General features: G+C 41.4%; 2 protein-coding genes across 3 annotated transcripts in view; one reads left to right on the top strand and one right to left on the bottom strand.

Annotated features, from left to right (window-relative positions):
* Nucleotides 1-6084, bottom strand: part of ALDH1A2 (aldehyde dehydrogenase 1 family member A2) — an 82042-nt gene extending 75958 nt beyond the window's left edge. Inside the window, exon 1 of the mRNA XM_056346287.1 lies at nt 5829-6084. The gene's annotated coding sequence lies outside the window, so the exon portion shown is untranslated. The remainder of the gene's footprint in view (nt 1-5828) is intronic.
* AQP9 (aquaporin 9) overlaps nt 1-23112 on the top strand; it is a 29399-nt gene extending 6287 nt beyond the window's left edge. For both annotated transcript variants that reach the window (XM_056346292.1, XM_056346294.1), the window contains exons 2-6: nt 6177-6303; nt 11752-11889; nt 14433-14551; nt 16231-16448; nt 21768-23112. In XM_056346292.1, coding sequence (XP_056202267.1) covers nt 6177-6303; nt 11752-11889; nt 14433-14551; nt 16231-16448; nt 21768-21930 — 765 coding nt within the window. In that variant the 3' untranslated portion in view covers nt 21931-23112. The remainder of the gene's footprint in view (nt 1-6176; nt 6304-11751; nt 11890-14432; nt 14552-16230; nt 16449-21767) is intronic.
* The last annotated feature ends 1835 nt before the right edge of the window (nt 23113-24947 follow it).

Below are 24947 nucleotides of genomic sequence, written 5' to 3'. Positions count from 1 at the left end.
ATTTCGTGCCATACAGTGAGTTTATATCTTTGTGATCTCAACGCTTCAATAAACCATTCTGGCTGAAAGTGAATTCCAAGGAGCTCCCCAACCTGTGGTCTGGTTTAAAGGCAAATTTGACTCAGCTCCTCTAACCCATTCCTCCAAGGTTTCTTTACTACTAAAGGCATTCTGCTTTTTTTTCCACCAATAGAAAACAGCTTAGGAAGGGAACATACTGAGGCTTTCTCATAACTGTGCACCTCCAACCATAAGGGCACAGCAAAGATCCAGCCACCCTGTTCCTGCACCCAAAGGGAGGAGTAGAAGAAAAGATACACGTACCCTTGTACTCATAAGAGAGGACAGCAAACCTCTCTCAGCAGCTGCAACGCCTGCTCCTGCACTCTGAATGGTACAATTCCCGGAGCACCATTACAGACACTAAATGCATTTTAATAAGAGTTTAGAAAGATTTTAAACTTTTCAGTTGTTGTAGGAAGCAAAGCAGAGAAGCACACCTCAGCTCAGGAATGAATTAGTAACCCAGGAGGGAACCAGCACCTGAATAGGCTCTTTTTGTTCTCAAGAAGCTGCTAGGCAAGATTTTCTTCCCTTGCTTAGCCTCTTCTTCCTAGTCCCTTTGCAAGGGGCCACATTTCACTCCTGAATGTTTGTATCTGAATATGAAATGTTTAATTTCCTTTCTCTCCTGAATTTCTATAACTTAGTAAAAAAAGAAAATAATCGTCACTGAAGATACTGACTCAAGCCAGTTGCCCTATATAATTCAGGAAAGAAAAGCGTTTTAGCATCTCAGGATGAAGAGTGCAATATTAATCATAATAACATATGAGAGAATGCAGACCTTTGCATTCTCTCTAGGTGATTTCAAGCTTTTATTTGTCTCCTATTGCATGTCCAAAAGCAGTAATAAAAATTTAAAAGCATCAGTTTGTATAACACAGCATAGTCTCTCGCTCAATATTTTCACTGTATGTTTTCCCACAGAACAATTTGAACCAGATCTTTATATGTTTTAGAAGCTTTATATAACAATTCATCCAAAGCCTTATTAAATTTACATTCTTATCTCCATGTAGTAATGATTTCTGTCATTAAAAAAATTGTTTCAAAACGGCAATAATTTTAAGGCTTATATCTATACTATTTAATTAACTAAATGAGAAGGGTTTTTTTTCAAACCCTTATTTTATTAGCAAGTCAGAAAAAAATAAAGGGAATTCCATTTGAACCCAAGAGGATATTGGTTGTGTCCCAGATCATCAGGAGAATGGAAATAGTGATTTTTTTATTACTCCAAGTTTGATTAAATTGTGATATACAGAAATCCTCTCTGCCCCACCAAAATATTTAATTAACGATAAAATAAGAGCCATGTGCTTTTAAAGTATTTAAAAATTACTTGACCAGCAAGCTGCATTTTTATCTCGCCTTAAAAATCTTAAGTGCTATCTGCTTTAACAAAAGATAGCAAATATTCAGTATTAAATTAGATGAAGATTGCTCTTTCCTGGAAGAACAGGAACTTCCTGCAACCTGAATTCTTGCAGAGCTAAAGCCTTGGGTTTTAGTAGATCTAACATGTCTCTATTTTTGTTGCTGTTAGCATCACCATCCCCATTGAAAGAATGCTTGGAAGCCCAGTCTGAATTAAGGCCCTACATAACACACAAACATAGCAAAAATATGGCTCTGCATGGGAAGAGTTTCTAATTCTTTATAAAACACATTATTATGAAACATAATAGATACATTCTTAAGCAGACTTGCTTTCTAAATAATTTAGAAATCAGCTTGTTATCTGAAAAGTTTATTTATACCTCTATAAGCAGCACCCAAACTAACTGTAAATGGAAATATTAATGGGGCACAGGGGGAACCATTCATGACTACAGTAAATCATAAACAACCCTCTAATATTTTTATAGGCAGTTTTGGTCAAAGAGATCCCTACCTACCGTGAAGAGCAAATACAACCACCTTTCCCAACCCCCAAAGGACTCTCTGACTCTTCCAGAGCGGTACTGTAGCCCATCCATTCTGGAAAAGGGGAGTGGAGAAGTCACAGGCGAGCTTGAAACACCTGTCTGGGGAACAGTAGGAGAACACTGGTGTGAGCGTGGCATGGGAAAGGGGCAGCGTTGGTGCCTTGCCTGAACAAAGGCACCCTTACAGAAAATTGTGAATTGGTGGAGGGATCCTTGGAGGTTCTTCGTAATTAGCTGTTTGTTGTTTAAGTACTGTTCTATCCTGAAAACTGACTAAACCGGAAGTTCTGAACTATTTTTCTAGTTTTTCCTCATTGCAATTATACGGCTTATAATTACCATCAGATTTTTTTATAACTCCTGACTCTGTATTCCTTATAGCACATCAACTCTTGTATTCATGTAGAGCATCAGCAGTTGTGCAGCCATTGAGGCTGTGCCCTGCCTGCAGGGGCATCCGTGGTACCCCACTGTAGGTATGTGACTACCCACCGCCTGGCAGGGTACAAGGCACAGCAAAACACACCTCATCGTCTCCACGCCACTAAATCACAGGAGGCTCGGCTGCTGCTTTAATGTTACAGTAAGAATGTATGGCTATGAATGCACACTACCACTAGACCTGTTTGATAAGAAGGGGCTTTCTTATATATACATATATATATATAAGCATTCTGCTTTAAGATGTCTAAAGCTTTACAGGCCATGTAGAAAAATAGATTCCCTAAAGTTCTGGATTTGGATCTTGCAGGAAAACCTATTTACACCAAAAAATGCTATTACAAGCATTTGCAAAAATCCTGCAAATAGCACAGATGGAGGCAAAATGATCTTTAGTCTCTCCGATAAGTGGGACAGAGATAAAAGTTCTGCAAGCTTCCAGGGAGTAACAGGACTTTATGCTCATTGGAGGCCAGTTGTTTTTCTTTCCTAACATTAGCTTTGTTACTCAAGACAAAGAGAAGAATCTAAACATCTATGAAGCAAGTTTTTTGGCAGAGACTGTGCAGACAGCTATTCCACACCCAAACACATTATTTACAACAGTAATCCAATTACTTTGTGAACAAAAAGGTCAGTACTAAAGCTACTCCAATAAATTTAAGTAGATCTAGCTATAGACAACTGCTAAAATGAAAACTTGGTAACATAAGATAAAACAAGGTAAGATAAAGAGATCTGGCTATATTCTACTGTAAATTAAACTCTCATTGACTCCATGTGCTTCCGTCAATGAGTTTGTGGGGGTGCAGCTGATAGCTGAGCTTGGCCTAGAAACTTAGACTATTTATTTACAACTTGATGATCTATTTGGTCTTAGCTCAGCCGAGCAAAGATTCACAGAGTATTAAATTGCTGTTCATGTAATTACATGATTGGGTGATAGTTTCCAGTTATGTCAACCTAGCAGCAGTAGGTATGAGAAATTTTTTTTCTCTCCATCTTAAAATGACGGCAGATGGAGAAAATATTATCGTGACATGGTTCAGATGTGTGAGTTCAGTTCCCAGGTTCCCCATCCCAGAGCAGGCATACGCTGACAATGCCTGCAGTAGCGTTCATTCATTGCGCATGAGCAGGCAGTCCTTTACCAGCCTCCACCAAGCAAGAAGCCAGTGCAGCTGTGTTCAGGCTGGTTTGTATCCCTTCTTGTTTGTAGACCAAGCTTTCTGAGACTGGTTAGCACAAAAATGGAGCATCTGGAGTTGCATATTTCCCTATGACCTGCAGAGCAGAAGCTATTTTGCAAGAGGACCATACAGCTGTTTCTCTATGATTCTCCTCAGTTCTGGTAATCGGAGAAGGGAAGCCACAGCCTCCCTCTGTTATTTCCTTCCCTTTTCTGAATTCGTAGTTGATATACACAAGTGTGTTACTGTCCCTTATCCTTTTCTATACCTTTCTTTGCCACTCCTGTTTTCTCTTTGTCCTTACAGGAAGGGTAATATTTTCAAAAGAATGGCCTTTTCTTGGAATCTGCAAAACCTTGCCGATGCCATTTCAGAACACAAGTGCATACATGTAGATCTACCTGCTTGCCTGAATGCAAATTGCACCCCAGTGTACACAGGCCCCCAGACCAGCCTACTTAAATTTGTTCCACGTCTGAGCCATATCTTCACGAAATCTTACTCGGCGCAATTTCTGGCACACTCCCTTTGAGAAGTCTGAAAAATGAAGGCTAGAGCTTTCTAATTCTACCTCCTTTAGAACTGTGCCTTCATCTTAAACTTCCTGCATACCCATTCTTTCCACGTTAAATAAGCATATAAATACATGATGCCTAGAATTGTCTCATATGAAGTTTTAAAAAATCCTGTCATTTCAGCTGCAAACAACTACAAGGTATTTCATTTTGGTTTAATATCTGTAGGTGCATTTGCGCTTACCATTTGAATTGCTAGGTATATAGTACTAATAGCAATGAGAACGCCTAACGTAAGCATATGTCATTCATCGCACAGCAGTTCACTGCAGCTCGGAATATGTCTTGTAACTTTCAATTATACAGTCCAATGAACTACTGCTATCTAACACCACCCTACCCTTACGTAATCTGACAGCTGTAACACTTTGGCACCAGACAATGTTTTGTTTGCTTGCATGATTATGACCTCAAGGCAAGAACTGCACCTGGGTATATGACACAGTCTCAGGGCACTTTTATAACAGAAACTCCATCTGCATTGCAAAGCTGGTTAAGAGTGTAATTTTATTGAGAGCTTTTCTGTCACATTTTTGTATTAGTTAAAACCCTTGGGGAAATAATCGAAACAAAAGTATGAGTTTGCCTGTTTAAATTGCACCTATTCTATCAGGACTTGCTTGTTAAACCTCAATCACCACATCTTTTTAGTACCATCTATTTCTAAGGCAGGAGAGATTTTCCCATTACTTCGCAGTTTCTGAATGCAACTGCCTTGCAACTGAAAATAAGCACATCTAAAACCTATATTTTATGTATTCAAATATGCATAGTTAGGAAGAATATTTGCAATACAGTCATTGGTGACACGCAGTAATGGCAGATCAGTAAAGCAAAGCAAGGAGATTACCCAAAGTAACTGCATTGGCTAAGATGGAACACTTTTATAGGAAGAAAAAAAATAAATCAGATTCACATGTACCAAAGGAGAAATATAATATAAATATATCTATCCCCAATTTAACATAAAAGTAATTAAGGTTGCTCAAGATAAATCTAGTCACATCCCAGAAATGTTATGATTTGATTCAGATCACTTAGAGTTGCAGAGAAGTAAAAGTTTTATACTATAGATAGTACTTAATATCTTACAGTGTTGGGTCCTTATTCAGTAAAAGCACTTAAGCATGTATTTTAAAAGGAGATTTTCAAAGACAAAAATTGATTTCTGGCAGAAACAGATCAGCTAGTTATCTTAAACTAAAGGCCTGTTGTACCTTTGAAAAGCTTTCCTACCCACTTTAATAGGACCTAAACATATGCTTGAAGCTAAGCAGAAGCTTTAGAACTGAATAAACATGATCGCAAGCATACATTTAAATGTATTGCTGAATTTCATTCTGAGGGGAACCAACACAAAATGGAAGCTAGTTTAAATCCATTGAGAATTCCCCAATGTGAATTATTCAGGTATCCCCGCTTCAACTAATTGTTCAAGCTGCAGAGCCAGTGAAATATTTTGATAGAGCAATATATGACATCAAGGCAGCATAACAGTAACACACACTCTAATCTCCAGAAAGTTGTCAGAATTTCAACATTAAACATTAAAAGCATTTTGAACTATCTTTCATGATTTTTATAACAGTTTTTTCATTGCTTAGAACTACAGTCTGGAACTGAAGACTTACCACATAGAATTAATTCCCTCCTCACTTTGTTGTAGAGACTGTGAGATCTTGTTTAGGCTCCAAGTTCCGACCTGTATGCCATCATTGTACTTGAAAGCTGTTTTCTGGGGAGAGAGAGGTCCTTATTAACAGACATTGTCCCTGGTCACAGAGCAGGGGAAAATAAAGAGCAAATGTTCACTGCAGCAAAGGCAACAATGGCATACGTGCCAACAATATTAAATCTGAGCATTGTTTCAATATTTAATAACGTTTTCAGCTATATCTGGACAGCAGCAGGCATTGCAACTAACTGATAACATTTGACAGACACACTCATGGTTTTACATTTGCTCTTTCAAAATACAGGCACTTGGATGTGGGTGTGTGGGACAGGCTGTCCTTAGCCGAGGAGCCCATGGTGGACCCATGACGATATCGGTCGGATTTGCAATGGCAGTCACCATAGCAGTGTATGTATCGGGGGGAGTTTCTGGTAAGTGACTTTTTTTTTTCCTTATATAGCATTTATTGCCACAGTCTTAAGGCTACCTTATTCAATTACTTCCGTTTCATGGCATAAACAGTTACTTATATACCAATAGCAAGCACCATTACAGCAGAGTCTGCATCAGTTTCACAGGATGTCAGGGCTGGAAGGTGTGGATAACTGGCTAGCTGAAAAGGGTCACATAGACATAGTCCAGCTGGCTGGACAAAAATGCACATCGCTCTCAGCTTATCTGAAGTAAAGCAAAATACACTGTCTTTGGCTGTCCTTGTTACACAATAACAGGAAGATTTTGGTGGGAAAAGAATGTTGCAGGTGGGAACAGAAAACTACAGAAGAGAAACTAGAGGTGGGCTTGGTATTTAGGCAACTAACCAATAATGAGCTTAACTTTTGTAATATGTATGAGCTAATTATAACAAGGCATAAAAGGTGACTGTAAGGGACAATAAACGAAGTCTGCTGATCACTCATATTGAGTGACTGTGTCTTCCCTCCGTCGCAACAGGAAGGGACCTCAGAGACCACCCAGCCCAACCCCTGCCACAGCAGGGTCCCCTCCAGCAGGCTGCACAGTCACGTCTGGGTGGGTTTGGGATGTCTCCAGGGAAGGAGACTCCACAGCCCCTCTGGCAGCCTGTGCCAGGGCTCTGCCACCCTCCAGGGAAGGAAGTTCTTCCTCACACCCAGCTGGAGCTGCCTGTGTCCCAGTTTGTGCCCGCTGCCCCCTGCCCTGTCGCTGGGCACCACAGCCAAGAGCCTGGCCCCGTCCCCCTGACACCCCAGTCAGGTGTTTGTGTGCGTGGAGAAGATCCCTCTCAGCCTTCTCCTCGCCAGGCCGGGCAGCCCCGGCTCTCCCAGCCTTTTGTCATCAGGGAGACGCTTCAGTCCCCTCATCATCTCTGTAGCCCCTCACTGGACCCTCTCCCATAGTTCCTTGTCTGGAACCGGGGAGCCCAGCACTGGGCATGGCTCCAGCTGGGGCCTCACCAGGGCAGAGCAGAGGGGAGGGTCACCTCCCCCCACCTGCCGGCCACGCTCCTCCTCGTACACCCCAGGGCACCGCTGGCCCCTTGGCCACCGGGGCACACTGCTGGCTCGTGGGCACCCTGCTGTCCCCCAGCAGCCCAGTCCCTTCCCCGCAGAGCTGCCCCCCAGCAGGGCAGCCCCAGCCTGTGCTGCTGCGTGGGGCCGTCCCTCCCTGGGCAGGACCCTACGCTGGCCTTGGTGGCACTTCCCCGTGTCCCTCTCCGCCAGCTCTCCAGCCTGCCCAGGTCTCGCTGAAGGGCAGCGCAGCCTCTGGGGGGGCAGCCGCTCCTCCCCGTTTGGTGTCACCAGCAAAGGTGCTGAGGGCGCGCTCTGCCCCTCCACCCAGGTCACTGGTGAAGGAGTTGAACAAGGCTGGGCCCAGCACTGACCCCTGGGGACACTGCTGGCCACAGGCCTCCAGCGTGACCCTGCGCCGCTGGTCACAGCCCCCCGAGCTCTGCCGTTCAGCCAGTTCTCAGCCCACCTCACTGCCCGCTCCTCTAACCCGCGCTGCCGAGCTTACCTGTGAGCGTGTTGTGGGAGACAGTGCCAAAAGCCTTGCTGAGGTCAACGTAGACAACAGCCACCGCTCTCCCCTCATCAACCCAGCCAGCCATTCCATCAAAGGAGGCTATCAGGCTGGTCAGGCATGAGCTCCCCTTGGTGAATCCGTGTTGACTACCCCTGATAACCTCCTTTTCCTCCACATGCTTTGAGGTGACCTCCGGGATGAGCTGTTCCACCACCTTTCCAGGGATGGAGGTGAGGCCGACTGACCTGTAGTTTCCCGGGTCCTCCTTCTTGCCCTTTTTGAAGACTGGAGTGACATTGGCTTTGCCCCAGTCCTCGGGCACCTCTGCCATTCTCCATGGCCTTTCAGAGATGATGGGGAATAGCTTGGCAATAACAATTTGCCTGTTTCGCTTGTCAACAATTTGTCCTTGTTTCTCTCAATTTTTTGTGATCGACAAAATCTTCCACCAAATTCTGATCTGAGCTACAGTGTGCAAACCTTGGCAGACCTCTGGCTTTTATGGAAAGTGATCTCTGCAAACCAGAAATCTTGATCTTGCTTTGAAAATTCTGTCAAGAGGGATGATACTGGACAGCACAGGCACTGTGTTTATGGAAATAACCATGAAAAGCTTATGGAATCCAAGCCACCAGCTAAAATGGTTCCAGCTAAGTAGAAGGTAGAATGACCAGCTAGTGGGTCTAATAAGCAGCGTTCACTTTACAGAGTGCAATTTCTCTCCTCACGTCCTATGACAGGCAGTAGCAAGTCTGCTCCTATCTGTTTGCTTATTCACAGAAGCAGCAGATTACAGAAAACAGAAACAGCAAAAAGATTCAGTACTAGAGATCCATTCTGTGATACAATGTCAATGCATTGCCCTTGTTTCTGCTATAACATGTCCCCAATGTATATTGGTCAGGCATCTGTCCTCTGTCTGTAGCTTGGCTAGCTAATCAGTGTCTACATGTGCCATATTGGATGGTGCTTTCTCTGCTATTTCCACCAATTTTTTTTGGACAAATTAATATCAGAAACATCAGCATAACTGCTTTTAACATTTAAATTCTCCCTTTAAAATAGAAAACTCTAAGTTGTAACAATACATATTTTATGTATTATAATACATAATGTTCCATGTTGTATGTGGAGTTTATATTACTCTCCTAAAGTAAACGGTGCCTTTGTACTCCAGTTCTCATAGAGACATTTCTTACCCTTCATAAAGAGGGTAATGTCCATCTGGGCAAATATCTGTACATATAACTAGGCCATTATAAGTAGTTGCTATAGCAAAAATTAGCATGGCCTATTCTCTTCTCCTTTACAATCTCTTTTATAGAGGCACCATGCATGAGGAGGTTTCTAAATTCACATTAGAAAGTGCTCAAGGTACCACAAAACAGGTGGTCTTGTTACTGTCATTGAAACAGACCAGAACGGTTCCTTAATACCACACAAAGTTAATTCAGCAGTACATTCCTATTACCTAAATACCTTTAAACTACAGCTTTTGGTTTACATGTAGGCAGGTAAACTCTCCTAAGGCAGTATCATGAAAAAATCCACCCAAAACTCACAACAAAACCCTGGAAAGACACTAACCTGCCCTATGTTTGAATCTTTAAGGGATATTCATCTCCACTAGATAGAAGATTAGAGCTCAATCCCAACAGGGCAGAGCAGTTGCAGATGTTGTAGTATTGTGCTTCCTGTGGTTTTCCCATGACAAAGGATTCTGCCTGCAGTGCGTTTTCTCTGTGGAAGAATAGGAACAGATATTTCAATAGGCTGTGATTATCCAGCATATGATTACTAGTAGACGTTTTAGAACATCAGTTCCCACAAAATTTGTTAGCAAATTCTGTGCCTTTTTGGCCATGAAGTCTCATGTTTAAGTACTGCTAAAATATTTTGCATCAGTTTGTTTTGAAATTCTAAATTCATGGTAGCATAAAATACATAGTCTGTACACTTGGTGAATTTGAGCGTTTTTATCTAGGGGAAAATTCCCCTTTTAGCTTTTCCTCTATCTAATTTTCTTCTATATTACCTAGATAATTTCCCACTGTTTTTTCCAACTTAACATTTGAAACAAATTAATTAACATGATCACTGCAACTACAAAAAAGTAGGGAATGCACTGTCCAAAGGGGACATTTTTTTTTTTTAAACTTGGGTTAACCAGTGGCATAGGAACCAAGAAGCTTTTAACTTCCCTGTGTCAGCATGAGAGCCTTCAACTAGACTTTTCCTTTCCAGATGTAATGTTAATCAGAGATCTTAATATTATTATGACTTGTCCTGGCCATCACAATCACCCTGTATTATACACAGGTGGGGAACAATATCAGGTGTTGAAAGAAAGGAAAATGGTTCATTCCAGCTGGAGTAAAGAACAAAAGACAAGACAACAATTTATCAACATTCACATGAAGGGTTGTTAAATAAGGTGCCATCCATCTATTTGCTCTGTGCTGAAGAATTTGAAACACAGTAAGGAATTCAAAATTAATTCAAGACTGATGCTACTAGGTCAGAGTTTTGGAAATGATACAAAGAAGGTTTTATCCAGCTCATTATCTGTGTTTGTCAGTTCATTATGTATCAAAGGTGCCTGGATTTCATAAGATAATGACTCACTGACCTGAAGTGCAAACAAACACAGAAACTGTACATAGAGGCCCTTTCTCCATCACTAGGCTTTTGACAGACAAAGGTCACGCTCTTTTAGTTATTTTATTAAAGACAAAGGCCATTTTATTCTGATAACTGTACAGGCTGAAATTAGACTTTACCTGGAAAGTAAGCAATGGATCCCCTAGGTCTTTGCAAAACCTGGGGTTTACTGTATTTTTACTGAGGAGTACTGTTTCATCTGTTTATTTGGCAATTTGTACTTGTTAAGTATCAGCTACGTACTTGTAAGAAGTGAAAAATGCAAAAAGTGTTTTGGAAAAAATGCAAAAACCCCAAAAGCATTCAACACATTTTTTCCATGTTGATAAAAGATGTTGAGGGAAGTGACTAACTTGTGATATAATAATGAATGTATTTTAGAAACTTAAATTCTCACAGAGAATTCCAATGTTGCTGAAATCTTTTCCATGTGTGACTTTAGGTGTAGCTACTCCTAAATATAAAGGAAGGAAATTCCACAGGAAATAGAACTCCGTTTCAGCACAGCTACTTTATCAGTTTCCTTATTGTGGACCTTTCTGAAGGGTGTAAGAGCTTGATGAAAACCTGTAATGAAGAACTACGCACTGTTATCCCCAGATCCCACGTAGGCATAGCTCACCAACAGTCAGCATGAAGCTGTACAGCCTTAACATTATTTTATTTTACGTTCATGACCAGGTCAAAGACAGGGACATAAACACTAGTTAAATGCAGGGTACTCCAGATCTGCCTCAAGATATATCATCAAGCCAGTAATAGTCCTTAATCTTAATACATGCTTGCTAAACTGAAAGAATGTTCTACTGCCCCAATCCACCCTTAAAAATAAAAAGCCGACTCTTGAGGAGAAAAAACATGTGCAGAACGATGGACCCTCCCATTACAACCAATAGGACAGATTTAGGCTTTTTCTAGAAAAGTTGTCTATAGATCTATAGATTATATACTGTAGGGCAGCAGTTTGATAAATAGCTCAGTCTGCAGACATCAAGAGGGAAACTGGATCTTGGTGGCTTTCCCCCTCCCCCCCACTCTAATTCCATCCAACTTGTTTAAGTTTAATTGCAGTCAGCATTTAATTGCAAAATAACATCTAGAAAAGCATGTACTAGTCTTGTGCTCGAAAGTGTCCACATTTAAACAAACCCTTCACCTATTCTCATGTATCCGAGTCATCCATATGACTTATGTGGTGATTTATTTTTCAGGTGGTCACATAAACCCAGCCATTTCATTAGCCATGTGCGTGACTGGAAGATTAAAATGGACCAAATTACCAATTTACATATTAGCACAACTCCTGGGAGCATTTGTTGGAGCAGCAGCTGTCTTTGGGATTTATTACGGTGAGTGCACCTTAGACATGCTCACAGGACAACCTAGAGGTCAGGCAGTCTCTGAGGCCTCAGTTTTTCAATGAATGCCAAGCAGGCAGAGGACTTCACACAGGGCTAATGGCAGGACTGAAGCTAAAGCCAATAAAGAGGAAAGGAAGAAGTATAAAGAGTTTGAAGGGGAAAAAAAGGCTCAAACATTCCAGGTATCCTACAACTTTTCTGAAACAATAATACTCCAAGAAATGTTCTGAAATTTAGAAAAATTATTCAGGGGAAATCAGATACTCTGAGAGCATGTATTTCTCAGTAAGGATTTTAAATTACTTAATAGCCAGGATATAGGGCTATTCATCTTCCAAGCAAATTAAAAACATTAAAGACCTGATCCAAGTGCCTGTAGGCAAGTATCACCAACATCGTTCATTGAGGTTACAGGATATGAGATCAAGTCCCCCCTGACTAAACTTCAGACCACCCTAGAGAGGTAGCTCTCCAAGGCAATGAACTCCAGGTAGAGTGATAAAGGGGTCACATATTAGAAGGGTGGGGGAAAGGAAAAAAAAAATTACCCCATCCTTGAGGCATGTTGCTTTTACATGGTGTGCCACAAAAGGAAAAACCCTAGTAACAGACTTCCTGACTTGATGAATACACTCAGTTGGATCAGTTGCTTCAATCGCCTACTCCAAAACTCTGCTTCTGCTGACCCTGCTCACCTCATCCAAAGCATCTCTCCTATGGGTGTTACGCCTGCAGACAGTGCTGGATCTAGGTGCAACAGAGAAAGTATAAAAATGGAAATGCTTTTTTGTATGCCAGCTAGGTGCTCAGTACCAGTAGCAATCGTGAACAGAAAAATCTTCAGGAACTGTGCTCTTTTGGGTTTAGTGGGGTTTTGGTTGTTTGTTTATTTGAGTTTAGGGGAGGGTTGGGTTTTTGTTTTAAGGTTAGTGTCATAATTTGGAGACTGTGGGAGTCCAGAACAGGATTTGCATCTGAATCCAAGTCCCCCTCAAGCCAGGCAGCCAGGATTAAGGCTGTGGCCAGGACGCAGCAGTACGCCGACATGCACATGGGGCTGGGGGTGGATTTGCTGTGTTCTGCCAAAGAGTAGCAGCAGGATAGGGAGCCAAGACAGGGGACCTAGGGCTAGGGTTAGAGACTTCTTCCTGTTATTCAGGAGCGCAGGATTTTCTCATGTCCCTATCTCTGCTCAAGTACTTTGCCCTCCTCTTGCTCTTTTTAATTCCCAAACCTCTTCTGTATTTCTTTCTTCCTGCAAATTTGTAAGAGAGTTGTGTACTCACTGAGGTCCACTGAAAACTCACCAGTAAAAATATAGACAAAGGTGCTCAACACCATCATCTTCCCCACACACACACATATCTGAGCTAGGTGCTTTCATTTTCAGCAACGCCCATGAATAGACATGCTAGGCTGCTGAACATGGGGCCTTTCCAAAGGTGTACAAAATAATCCACAGCATAGAAATTTTCTTATCCTTTTTTTCTAATAGTTAAATGCAACAAAATTATCTGACGCTGCAAATGAGAGAGCCTGACCACAGTTAACAATTAAATACTCTCTGCAGCCACATCATGGCTATAAGCAAAGCTAGAAAAAACAGAGGCAAGGAAAAATTGGTTTGTCTGCTATCTTCAGGAGAAGCTAATGATCCTCACCATGCCTTCCCATGGGAGATGGGGAGCTGTTTCTCTACCCACAAGTATCACCTTATCACTGGACCCACTCGTGAAATAAAGGCATAGTGTTAATTATTCATGCCTGCCTACGGAGATTTTTGAGTGCTTCATCTTAGTGTCTTCTTATTTCTACCATTTCAGGGCTTGTCAAGGCAGTGAATTATTTCAGTACAGAAGTCATATTATACTACTTCAAATACGTTTTAAATAGTCTAACATAAATATACACGTTTTTACAATATAAATAAATGTTTACAACACATATAAAAATGCACTAACTTAAGTATACTAAGAACTGAAGTTTTGGGCCCTGCCACCCCTCTCCTGTCTTGGCTGACTAGCATAGCAGTTGGGTGTAAAGCCCACACAGAGTGAAAAATTCAAACTCCTTTAAAAAACGAGGTCTCTCAGGAGAGATCATTCCCAGAAGCTGTCGTTGCACAACTGTCAAATGGAATACAACAATTCCTGGCGGCTGGGAATCCACAACAGTACAATCAGAACACTATGAATTTATAGGGGCATCATGCCAAATGTAGGACCGCTTACTGAATAATGCAACTACGTTCAGAATCAGAAAATACTCCTTGGCGCTGAGTTTAGAGTAATGGGGGGGGGGAGCGGAAAAACCAGCCCCATGGTGAAAGCTGGTGTCCATAAGAAGAGTACTTCAAGTCACAGGAGGTGGGTGTGATTAGTAAATTACCTCAAATCCATTAATTTGCTCCCAGAAAAAAGCATAGATTTCAGCTGAGAATGTGAAGCGCACAGACCTATCACATACATTCTAGTCCTAGGAAATCTACTGTTCATGGAGGAATGCATCCAGGTAATGGCTGTTTTCTATAGATGCCTTTATGGAGTATAGCAATGGAACACTTGAAGTCACAGGACCTAATGCAACAGCACATATCTTTGCAACGTATCCTGCTCCGTATCTTTCCCTCATAAATGGATTTGCAGATCAGGTAAGTGCACTTGCTGTCTTGATTCTACAAATTAAACATACTGAAAACTGTAAAACCAAGCAGTAATAAAAAAAAAAAAAAAAAGGTCTCTAATGGGTATGATGAATCTCATGGTTTTGGTCATATATCACTGTGTACAATAGCAATGAGAATGCAATGCTGTTTGTGGGGGTTACGTTTTAGTCGTATTTTACAAGTAAGATCATTTCAAGTTGTTCTTTTCACATACATCATATTAATTGTTGCACTCTACATGTCTTTAATGCAATATGTATAAGAGGCTTTCCCCAGCATAAATCAATGTTTCTACAAAAGCTTCAGCAGAGCCATGTCCATTTATGTCAAAGTCTAGCCCGTTTTGCAGGCCTAGTGTTTCTTAAGCAATGCTTAAGCAGACAGTTTAACACACCTTGAACAACTGAGTTTTTTGCTTCTGTAAGACTCCTCTCCAACCTTCTCTTTGCAAATAGTTTTGTATTATATGTTACTTTTCAAATGACTGAATCTGAAAAAATCTCCATTTCCAATCTGCATCCTCTAATCCCATTCATGAAACTTCATTTTTCACTGTTTGATATCTTCTGCCTACTTTGATCAGTTTAACCATCTTCTTCAGGCATATGTGAAATAAATACTGCATAAGCAAGCTATGAAAAACCAGGGATTACTGGAGCACAGGAATTTCTTACGTAAAAGATTGAAGATTGTTCAATTTGGCTTCAAAAAAATCCAAACATTGTTTTGAAATTTTGTAAGACAGACAATTCTGGTCTTTGGATCAGTCAGCAGACTTTTCCAGAAAATCTTTTTTGCCCATGGATGTTTAAAAACAAAATTAAAAACAGATGAAACCAAAATAATCTTTAAACCCCCCAAACTTAAACTTCTTTAAATCAATATAGGAATTTAATGTGTTGACACCACTGAAAATTTTGTCTGTTTTTCCCCACGTTAATTATTAGCAAAACTGACATTTACAAAGCACTCAATTTAAATCAATTAAAAAATAAAGAGCATCACTTCCATCAAAGTAATTCCAAGAAAATTAACTTCATCAGCTCAGTTAGCATATGCAATACAGAATGCACATTTTAGTTATATATACAACCTTAATTTAGGTAATTCCTAATGTTTTAGGTGCTCAGTTTTGACTTTGTAGGCGTCACTTTTTTCTTCTTATGTTATGCAATACTTGGATAAAGAGTTATACACACATATGTAGTCTCATTTATCAGTGCAGGATACAGTCAAATAAAACACTTTGGTATCAGTGTAATTGATTGCATTGGCATAGCAGAACTACCAAAAAATCAAGTAAATGGAAGTGTTATATTGATAGGAAAAAATGTGGAAACAAACCATTAGACTTCACACAGGAGATGCCTTTTAAATCCCTTTTCTTTCCACACCAGGTTGTTGCTTTTTCCTTTTTTTTTTTTTTTCCCCCCAAATGTACTCAGCACATTCCTTATCTTTTCCTTTCAGCACAGATATTAAAACTTTTTATTAGTGTGAGGCAGAGGGGCACCGGGTTCAAAATGTTGCTACTCTGTATGGTGGGATAAATTTAAATACCAGCTCTAAGCCACCACAATCCTCCAAGCTGCCATAACCCCTCTTTTCATTATTGGAAGGAATCTGCACATATTTATACAAATTCTTTTCTTTGCATTGGCCAGGTGATGTCAACAGCTGTTCTTCTTCTGGCTGTATTTGCTATTTTTGACACCAGAAATAACAGCGTACCAAAGGGCCTGGAGCCAATTGCAGTAGGACTTCTTATAATCGTTCTTACGTGCTCCTTGGGAATGAACAGTGGCTGTGCCATGAACCCGGCCAGGGACCTAGGCCCAAGGCTCTTCACAGCCGTTGCAGGATGGGGGATGGAAGTATTCACGTAAGTATGCCTAGATATGAAGTAAAATGCTCTCAACTAAAACTGGTTCGTAGGAAAGCAAGATCCTGATTCAACATGGTACCAAGTCATACTTTATATACATACAGGTAATTCTTTGCATACCAGAAGAAGCTATTCATGCACTTTAAGCCAGACATCCTCTAGGAACTGGGCTTTAAAAAGGATTTCCTATTCCTAGGGCAAATCAAACACACATTATCCCCAATATCAATCATTGTTTCAAGCAGACCCTTCCCAAAATATCAAAGATTCTTAGAGGTCACTGAAAATATAAAAGCGCTTTCTTCTCTGGTCCTGCAGCTTTCAGAAAAAAAAGGAAATCGTGAGAGAGTTAGGTGGGAATATTTATTGGAAGTATTTACTGAGTGCTGTAAAAAACACAGACATATCAGATTGATTTAGGCTATTATTCCTACCGAGTTATTGCAGAAATACACAACAATCTAAGAGCCTGATTTCCTGCCTGGGAGCGAAGGAGTGAATGAAAGCAAGCTCCCTTCATTTTCCCACATTTCAGAGCACACTCTCAAATCCCTATGCATGCGTGTGTGCACGCACACAGTTTTGGCTGGCCAAATGCACAGCTAATTAGTTGCACATCAAATCCACAGCTTACACATATCCAGTGTAAGAGGCACTCTGGGATATCTAAGTAAGAGTAATCTGTCATCAGGAGGTAGATCTTTCGGTTTATTTTTGTACAGTTTGTTTTTCCATTTATTTACAAGTCGAAATCTCCAGAAGTACTGTAGACCACTAGAGAGCTCTGGTTAATAGAGATTTCATTTTAGCTACTTCACCAAGTACAAATAATCTGTATTTATTTAGTATGACTTCCATCTACACAAATCATGTGCCTTAGAGGAGAGCAGTAGCAAAGCTTCATCTGAATAGCAACAACAAAAAGCTAGGCATGGCATAGAAAAAACAGGCAGCGAGTCATGCCATAGGGCAGATCCAAAGCTCCGATGTAGTGCAGCTCTGGTGAGCCACTGGCAGGACGTCAGCTCTTCGCCCTGATTACCTCCAAAGTTTTCCTTCCCAGCACCTCCTGCCACTGTACCATTAGACTACACTTTTATTTAAGGAAAAAAAAGGCAGCAGCACACAGAGTGACACCCTATACCTAGGATTCTCCTCTTTCATGACTATTTAATGCAAGTAGTTGTTGACTATGATGTTAATTAGTGTCGTGTGCTAAAATTGTAATATATTGTTAAATTGGCTATTATGTTGCTGGAACAGACTGGAAGCCCAATTGTACTGTAGTCTAGTCACAGAATACCTGTGAACTCACCCCCTCTCTAACAGAAAGGTCTTACTTATTTACATTTAAGAAACCACCAGCAAACTATATCTGTAGCAATACGAGCTCTTCCTTAATTTAGTTTTAGGATTTATATACAGAGAGGGAATGCATCCCCACTGTGAAGACTATACTAAGAAATTTGAAAATGGAAACATAAAAAACAAGATACAAGATCTCTGGTCATTGCTAGGATAAACTTAAAGTCTTCTTCCCTACCTTCAGTTTTAAGGCTACAGCTATAGCAAAGTTCAAGGGAATGATCCAACAGGAATATGTTCTTATCTACAGTACAGATCCAAGTGGAACTTCAGGGGAACTTGAGCTCAGTTGGGCAGCTGGAAGCTGTGCATCAGTTGCAGGCCATGGGAAAAGCCTGAGCGATTGTGGCTAGGGTCCTGAACCGCCTGGTGCTCTCCTGGCATTACATGTGCATGAGAGGCTGAAGTGATGCAGCTACAGCTGACAGCTAAATCTTAGATGTCTCAGCTTAAATGGAATTCACAATTGTGAGGAAGGTGCTTAAGCTCTCCGGTAAAAGGCATGCCCAAGAACTGGGACCTAAGCATGAAACCTCCGCAGTGACACAAGGGAGCACTGCACAAACCGAGTGATAGGAAATCCCGAAGAGACACTGGACACTCACTGGAACAAGGAGGACCTCGCAAGGCGGCTGAGTCGCTCCCTGTGTGCATCAGTGAGTGTGCAAGTTTGCCTGCAGAGCAGCCAGGGACGACCAGGCCAGCCCTACTTCAGAACAGGTCAGATACAAAGGGTGAGACTCCCTACACCCTGATCCCAAGCAAATGCTCTAAACATGAAGATAACTGGTTCACAGGGAGGAATACCCTCTACCCTCCTTTGTGCTTGCAGGTCCAGTGAATTCTGGTTTTGCCATGTTCTCAGGCAGGGAACTTCAAATAGACTGGAAGGGAGCACATCTGCTGGACCATGGCGTTGTCCAGAGGACAGAGACGCAGCTAAGCAGGAGTTTGCTAAACGTTGCTGTTACTACATTTTGCACAAAGGTGCCTGAAGGTGTAGTTTCCTTGAGACCCAAGTTAAGGGACACAGGCTATGGTATGGTGCACCTGGATCTGTGTCCATTAAAAGCTCCCATCAGAAGCTGTTCTGACCCAGTGCAGCTGGAAAGGGGGTGTCCCTCCAGCACCCTACAGACAGCACCATTTTCCATGCAGCAGATGCAGCCAGCGCTGTGGCCTGTTCCTGCAAACTGCTCAACCTACTGGGGTAGGCGTCACGGGTGGCAACTGTCCCCATCATTAGAGGGAACAGCTGGTTTTAGAGACCTAAACATTTCTAATTGTTTGTCCTAAAACCACGGAGATAACCAGGAGCCTTTCTTAAGCACATGCTTAACAAGTTTAAGATAAATGGTGGACACCGCACTTTTGTCTGCAGTGAGAAGGCAGCAGCGCTCCGAGTACAAACCCCAGCCTGGATTTTGACAAGCGTAACAGGGTGAAACGGCAATGAGAACGCCAGGAAGGGCCCCGCAGAGCAGTAAATTCCCAGCAGCGTTTGAAGCTGGCCATAGCACATCTGCCCCTGGGTACGAGGGTCCCTTTGTGCCGGGCAGCGCACCCGGCAGCGCCCGGAGCCACCGGCGCGGTAACGGTGACACCTCGTGGCCGCCGGTACTGGGGACACGTCGCCCGGGCTAAACTGAACGGCGTTTGGGAAAGGGTCAGCAGCCGCACCTCTCGCCTGCACAGGGATGCGGACTGCCAAGGGTCTCGGAAATATTTTGCATTCTTCCCGGAGCATGGAACAGTAGCCAGACACGTTCCACGCTGCCGAACGGCTGAATTATCCCGGCATTCCCTAAGCAAACTGCTTTATCCCACCGCCCAGCAGCAGCTGGCTAGGCAAGATGCCCTTTTGCCAGCCTAAAACGGACCACGGCTCCCAGTCCATATAGCTTAAACGCTGCAGCTTCCCAGAAATTTTTGTAGTTAACACAAGCACCCCTTGCCCGCCCTGCACACCACCTCCTGCCCTTCACAGCCAGCTCCATCCTGCTCTGCTCCACAGCAAAGCTACCTGACGGCCACCCAGGCATAGCTGGATGCCCTCCCCCTAACCTGGCAGCAAAACTATAAGCTAGGGCATAGGGCAACCAAAGGGAGCTTTGGTGAAGCTGTCTGTGCTTGTCACAAAGAGTTCTTGCTCCCGCGGCAGTGAAGGAGGATTGAGCGTCATGGAAACTTGTAACTCAGCTGTGTCCTGATCTTGTTTCAGGTTTGGCATCGCCCTCTATAAAGACTTTACACACGTTGCCTTAGCAGAGGGTGCCTAAAGTGCAGCTGACAGCAGCTGGTGCAAATACAGGCCACAATCTGGGGAAGGTCATTCAGGAGCCAACAAGGCACATGTCAGTTCATGGAACAAGACTAGAAAAACCTGCCAGAAACACCATCATATGCTGACGTACACACACGGGCACACACAGAGAAATGCATGCAAGTACTTGATAGAGATTTTGTTGTACTGATGAAGTCAATAAAACCTTAGTCCGTGCTTGTTCCAGGAATTCAGGGGCTCAGACATTCATGACTCAACAACAGACATATCTATAAACACAGTAGAACAATATCAGGACCTTTTTTATATCCTCAGGGCAAAACATAAATAATTCCAAAGGCAAAACATACACATTCAAGGCATTTCTGAACAAGGAGTAATATTATCATGAACAGGGCACTGAGATTAGCTCTGTTCTTTTCTTAACCATGAGTTCACTTCTCCATACGTCTATAGAATGAGTGCTGCATAATTATCCTTACAGTTTAAAAATTCCCCTGGCATCTTCCTGTAAAGTTCTTCTCACAGATTAATTTGTCCCTTTGTATTTCTGGGAGAGAAAAAAAAATACATTACTTCTCCATTTTCAATATGCATGAAATTGAGGTGGCTGGGTTTTCACTGCAGACTCACATATTCAATTAATACAGCATGTTACTGAATCAAAAAAACCTTCACGCACCAGTACAGTTAGGAAAGTTTGTGCTCTGAAACCAGTACTCAGTAATTTACTGTCTGGATGTAGACCTCCAGAAAGGGAGAGTAATTCTACAAGCCCAAGTCTCCTGCATAAGGAGGTTGTTAATTATTGTTTTATATCATTTAACAGTAGACTTGTTTCTTTAAAAATGTTCATAAATCTTCACATTTAAAATTAAATCCTAGTAATTGTGCAAAGTGAATGTAAACATTTCAGTGGAGTCAATATACCAGACTTTCTTACTGAACACAGCCATTCTAAAAATGATTAAGTTTTAGGTGTATAAAACTTCTAAACGCTTATCTACCTCTTACTGAAAGACCCCACACTTTAAACGCAGGGATGAGACAGTACATCATGAAATTTGATTCTTGACTGCTCTGGTCAAGTATAATCTACTTTACAGTCAGTGTTTTATTACAGTCCTTAAGGCAAATCTACTTAAAATCAGGTATAATCTGTTATATTTGTCAAGAGGAACACCATATATACTTTGCAGACCTGAACCTGCAAATTTCCATGCAGATGAGGTGACGCATTTTTGCAACATGCATTTGCATCAATCACTCCTGAAAACCTATTCATGAGCATCTGGCAACAGCATCAGTCAAGACTGCTGTGCCATAAATATGTCCCTGTTTGTTTCGTTGTAAGTCAATGAAGCCTGTTTTCCACAAGAGAGAAATTATCCCCTGCCCCCAAAAACAGACATGCAGTAAAGAGGCCTTGTTTCTAAGGCACAAATACAGCACGTAGACCAACGTGCTTTGTGGTTGTTACTTAGCCTTTCAACCACAACAGGGGTAGGACAGACAGGGGTCTCACCCCTTTACAGAAATGTGAGTCAAAATAGAAAGGTCTACAATATAGCAAGTGTCACACCTTCATGTTTGTTCACTGCCAGATATAAGGCAGGGTGTTCACTAGAATAACAATTATTTTTTTTGTCTGTGTGTGTGTCTTACAGGGCTGGAAACAATTGGTGGTGGGTCCCTATAGTTGCACCTATGCTGGGAGGCGTACTTGGAGCAATGATCTACATAATTTTTATTGAAATCCATCATTCAGATACTCAGCCAGGAGAAGAAAATGATACATACGATAAATACGAACTAACCAATATGGAGTAAGAAGTAAAGAATTCTCATTGTCTTGTGCAGTTTTTATGCGAATGATTGTTTGGACCATGTTATAAAACCTGAATGCCTCAATTAGAAATTCACATTTCAAAGCAGAAAAGCTATACAGAAGACAAGTTCAGAACTGAACACTTTCCATGAAACACTGGGCTGATCGCATTCAAAACTGGGAACTTGGGAGTGGGAAGGGTAAATTGTTGTTTTTTTCATATGTCTTTCAGATCAAGTTATATTCTAGATTAAGTTGTAGCAAGATTATGCACTGACCTGTTAATTCAACACATATGATCTTAATCATGTTGCCTAATTGACTGAAAATAGATAACTACCTATGCATGCAGTTTTGTAACTAATTGATTCAGTGCTGATTTAATGTGTAAGAGCATTGCTCACTTCTTGTAGCCATTATTTAATAATGGCTTGTCTGAAAATTAAGAACAATACCCAAATTGCCTAAATGTCCATTGAAGTATTTTTAAATAACTTAATTTTATGGAGCCACTAATTGAACAGCATGGAATCAGCTCATCAGTGATGAGGTTAAGTAACTCAGAATATTATCAAAACCAGTAAAATGTTATAAGATCCACACCAAAAAAAGACAAAGCTGTACTTCTGTATAGGTTCTTCACAGCAGTAATGTTCAGTTACTTTTAAACTATTTACTTGACCTTTATACTACCCAATATGAAAAGGCTAATCTAGAATATTAATCTGAACATCTTCCACTGTGCTTTCTGGATAAAATTCATTCCTGTGGAGATAAGCCTCTGTTGCCGGCCTACGCTGTGCAGAGGTCAGGACAAGGCCTACATCTGTATAAGCTTTAAAGAGGCCTTCTGCTGCTGATCTGCATGGGGGGATTTCATTTGCCTTGTGGGAGTAATTTTTATCTTGGTAGCAGTAATTAAAATTAGAAACTGGTCTCAGACCTAGTCGTAGGTCTGAATTCCCAAAGGCCCGCTTCTGCAGAGTTCTGAAGCGGTTCTCTCTCGCCAAACAGCAGTGGTTGGACATAGGCCACTTCCTAAATATCCAGCCTTGAAAAATGGAATTATTTCTGCTGAATCATTGTGAGTTGAATGTATCCGATTAAATCAAAGTTCATTCCCAATATGTACACATATATATGGTTGTTGGTGGTGATTATGAATAAAAGAGACATCCCATTCAGTGATGCTACCGAGCTATTTTCATGGCAAAACTTCAGGATACTAGTTCAATGCACTTATTCCGGGGTGCCCTTCCCTTTGAATGCCTACTGCTCTGCTCTAGAATTCTACACTTCTCCGATTTCACTCCTGAAGGGAGGAACCCTTCATGTTGCCAGTAACAGCCTGTGCACTTTGGCAAGGAATCCACAGAAGCAGTCTGGAAAATATCATGGTCAGAATCTGCCCCAGTATTTGGGCAGATCAGGCCTGTGCCACTGCACGCCTTTGTCATACTCCCTGCCAGATTCATGGCAGCAAAGGAGCTGAATTAGCAGGCTGAGCAAAGCTCTGCTTGCTGTGGCTCAAAGTCAGATGATGCTGTATACTTGAGGGAGCATAATTCCAATTTTAATTATGTTTTTGAAGAAAACTTACAGAACTGTAATGAACTCAGGTTGCCCAGAGACCATATCAACCCTTTATGAGTTGTTATAATGAAAATGCTCATTTGATTCAGCGTTTCTCTGCTGTGGGTAAAAACTGCTAATAGCTATACCCATGCACATTTGGCTGCATTGTATCATTATCCGGAGAGCTGCAATAAGAAGGAGGGAGCGTTTACAGAATCAGTCCTCGGTGTGAGCAGAGGCAGATACAGGACAATCAAGAGCACAAGAGGGAAATTATTCCTAACTGTAGACCCTACATTGGCAGCACAGACAAACTAGTTCATCTGTCCTGAATACTGATAAATTGCACTACGTAAAACAAGGTGGTGTGTACAAGCAATTGCAGACTGCTCCTCCCTCTTGCAATGTGTGCTGTCTCTCACCCCTTGGTGATACCTGGCAGGAGCACTCTTGGGTGGCTACCAGCCATCGGTGTCTAGAGGGGGATTACATAAGTAGGAACAGTCAGAGGGCTGCCCTCAGGTCTAAAAGGCACTTATTCTTCCACTGATGCCAACATCTAAATGAAATATCTGTTTAGAAAATCAAAATAGACAGCTGATGAACCAGAAGTAACTGATTTTCTCCAAAATGGTAAGGGCAGGTTATCATTCAGTAGGCTTCGTATACCTCGTGGTATTGCTTCCTTAAATACACCATGGAAAACATGGGGAAAAGCAGAATTAGGGTCAAGAATGAGAAAGGGATAGTTTATTTATACAACCTACTGAGTGACCAGCCTGCACTTGCTGTGCATTGATCAAGGTACATAAAGCTGCACATTTTCTCAAAATCCTTCTGATCACAATAGGTTCTGTCTGTAAAACAACACAAAACCTTGTTTCTCCTACTTATGCCATTCCTATGTACTGAATTTCTATATAACTGATATTTACTTAGCTGAAGTAATCAGCACACAAAATGCAAGCAGTGACACACTAGCATGATAGCATAGCAATATCTAAAATATGCTCTCAACAAGTTGTTGTCAGTTCTGTGTTTGCTTAAAAAAGTTATTTTAAAGTTTTAATTACTCATTGAATACATTTGTGAATTCTTTGAAGACACATGGTACTAATACCACAATCCATACAGACTTCACAAAAGCCAGAATTTCATTCAGGAACAAGGTGTTACAGACCTGCCTCAAATTTTACATAGTTTACATTTGTAAGTATAAGAATGAATTCCTGCTTTAGAGACAAAAACTTAGCTGGATCTTCACTAAAGAACCATGACCAGTCTCTCCGTAATAAAATGGGAACAATCACAATCATCTCATGCCATAAACTTACACAGACATCATGATCTGTTTTGTGCAAAACAAAAACGTGTTTTTACTTTGCATAAACTATGCAATTTTCTAATATCAACTGATATTCAGTGGTCACACTCATGCTGAATT

Source organism: Falco biarmicus, chromosome 7, assembly GCF_023638135.1.
Source record: "Falco biarmicus isolate bFalBia1 chromosome 7, bFalBia1.pri, whole genome shotgun sequence".
NCBI lineage: Eukaryota > Metazoa > Chordata > Aves > Falconiformes > Falconidae > Falco > Falco biarmicus.
The sequence above is the reverse complement of the archived record's forward strand: the minus strand, read 5'-3'. Positions and strand labels throughout refer to the sequence as shown.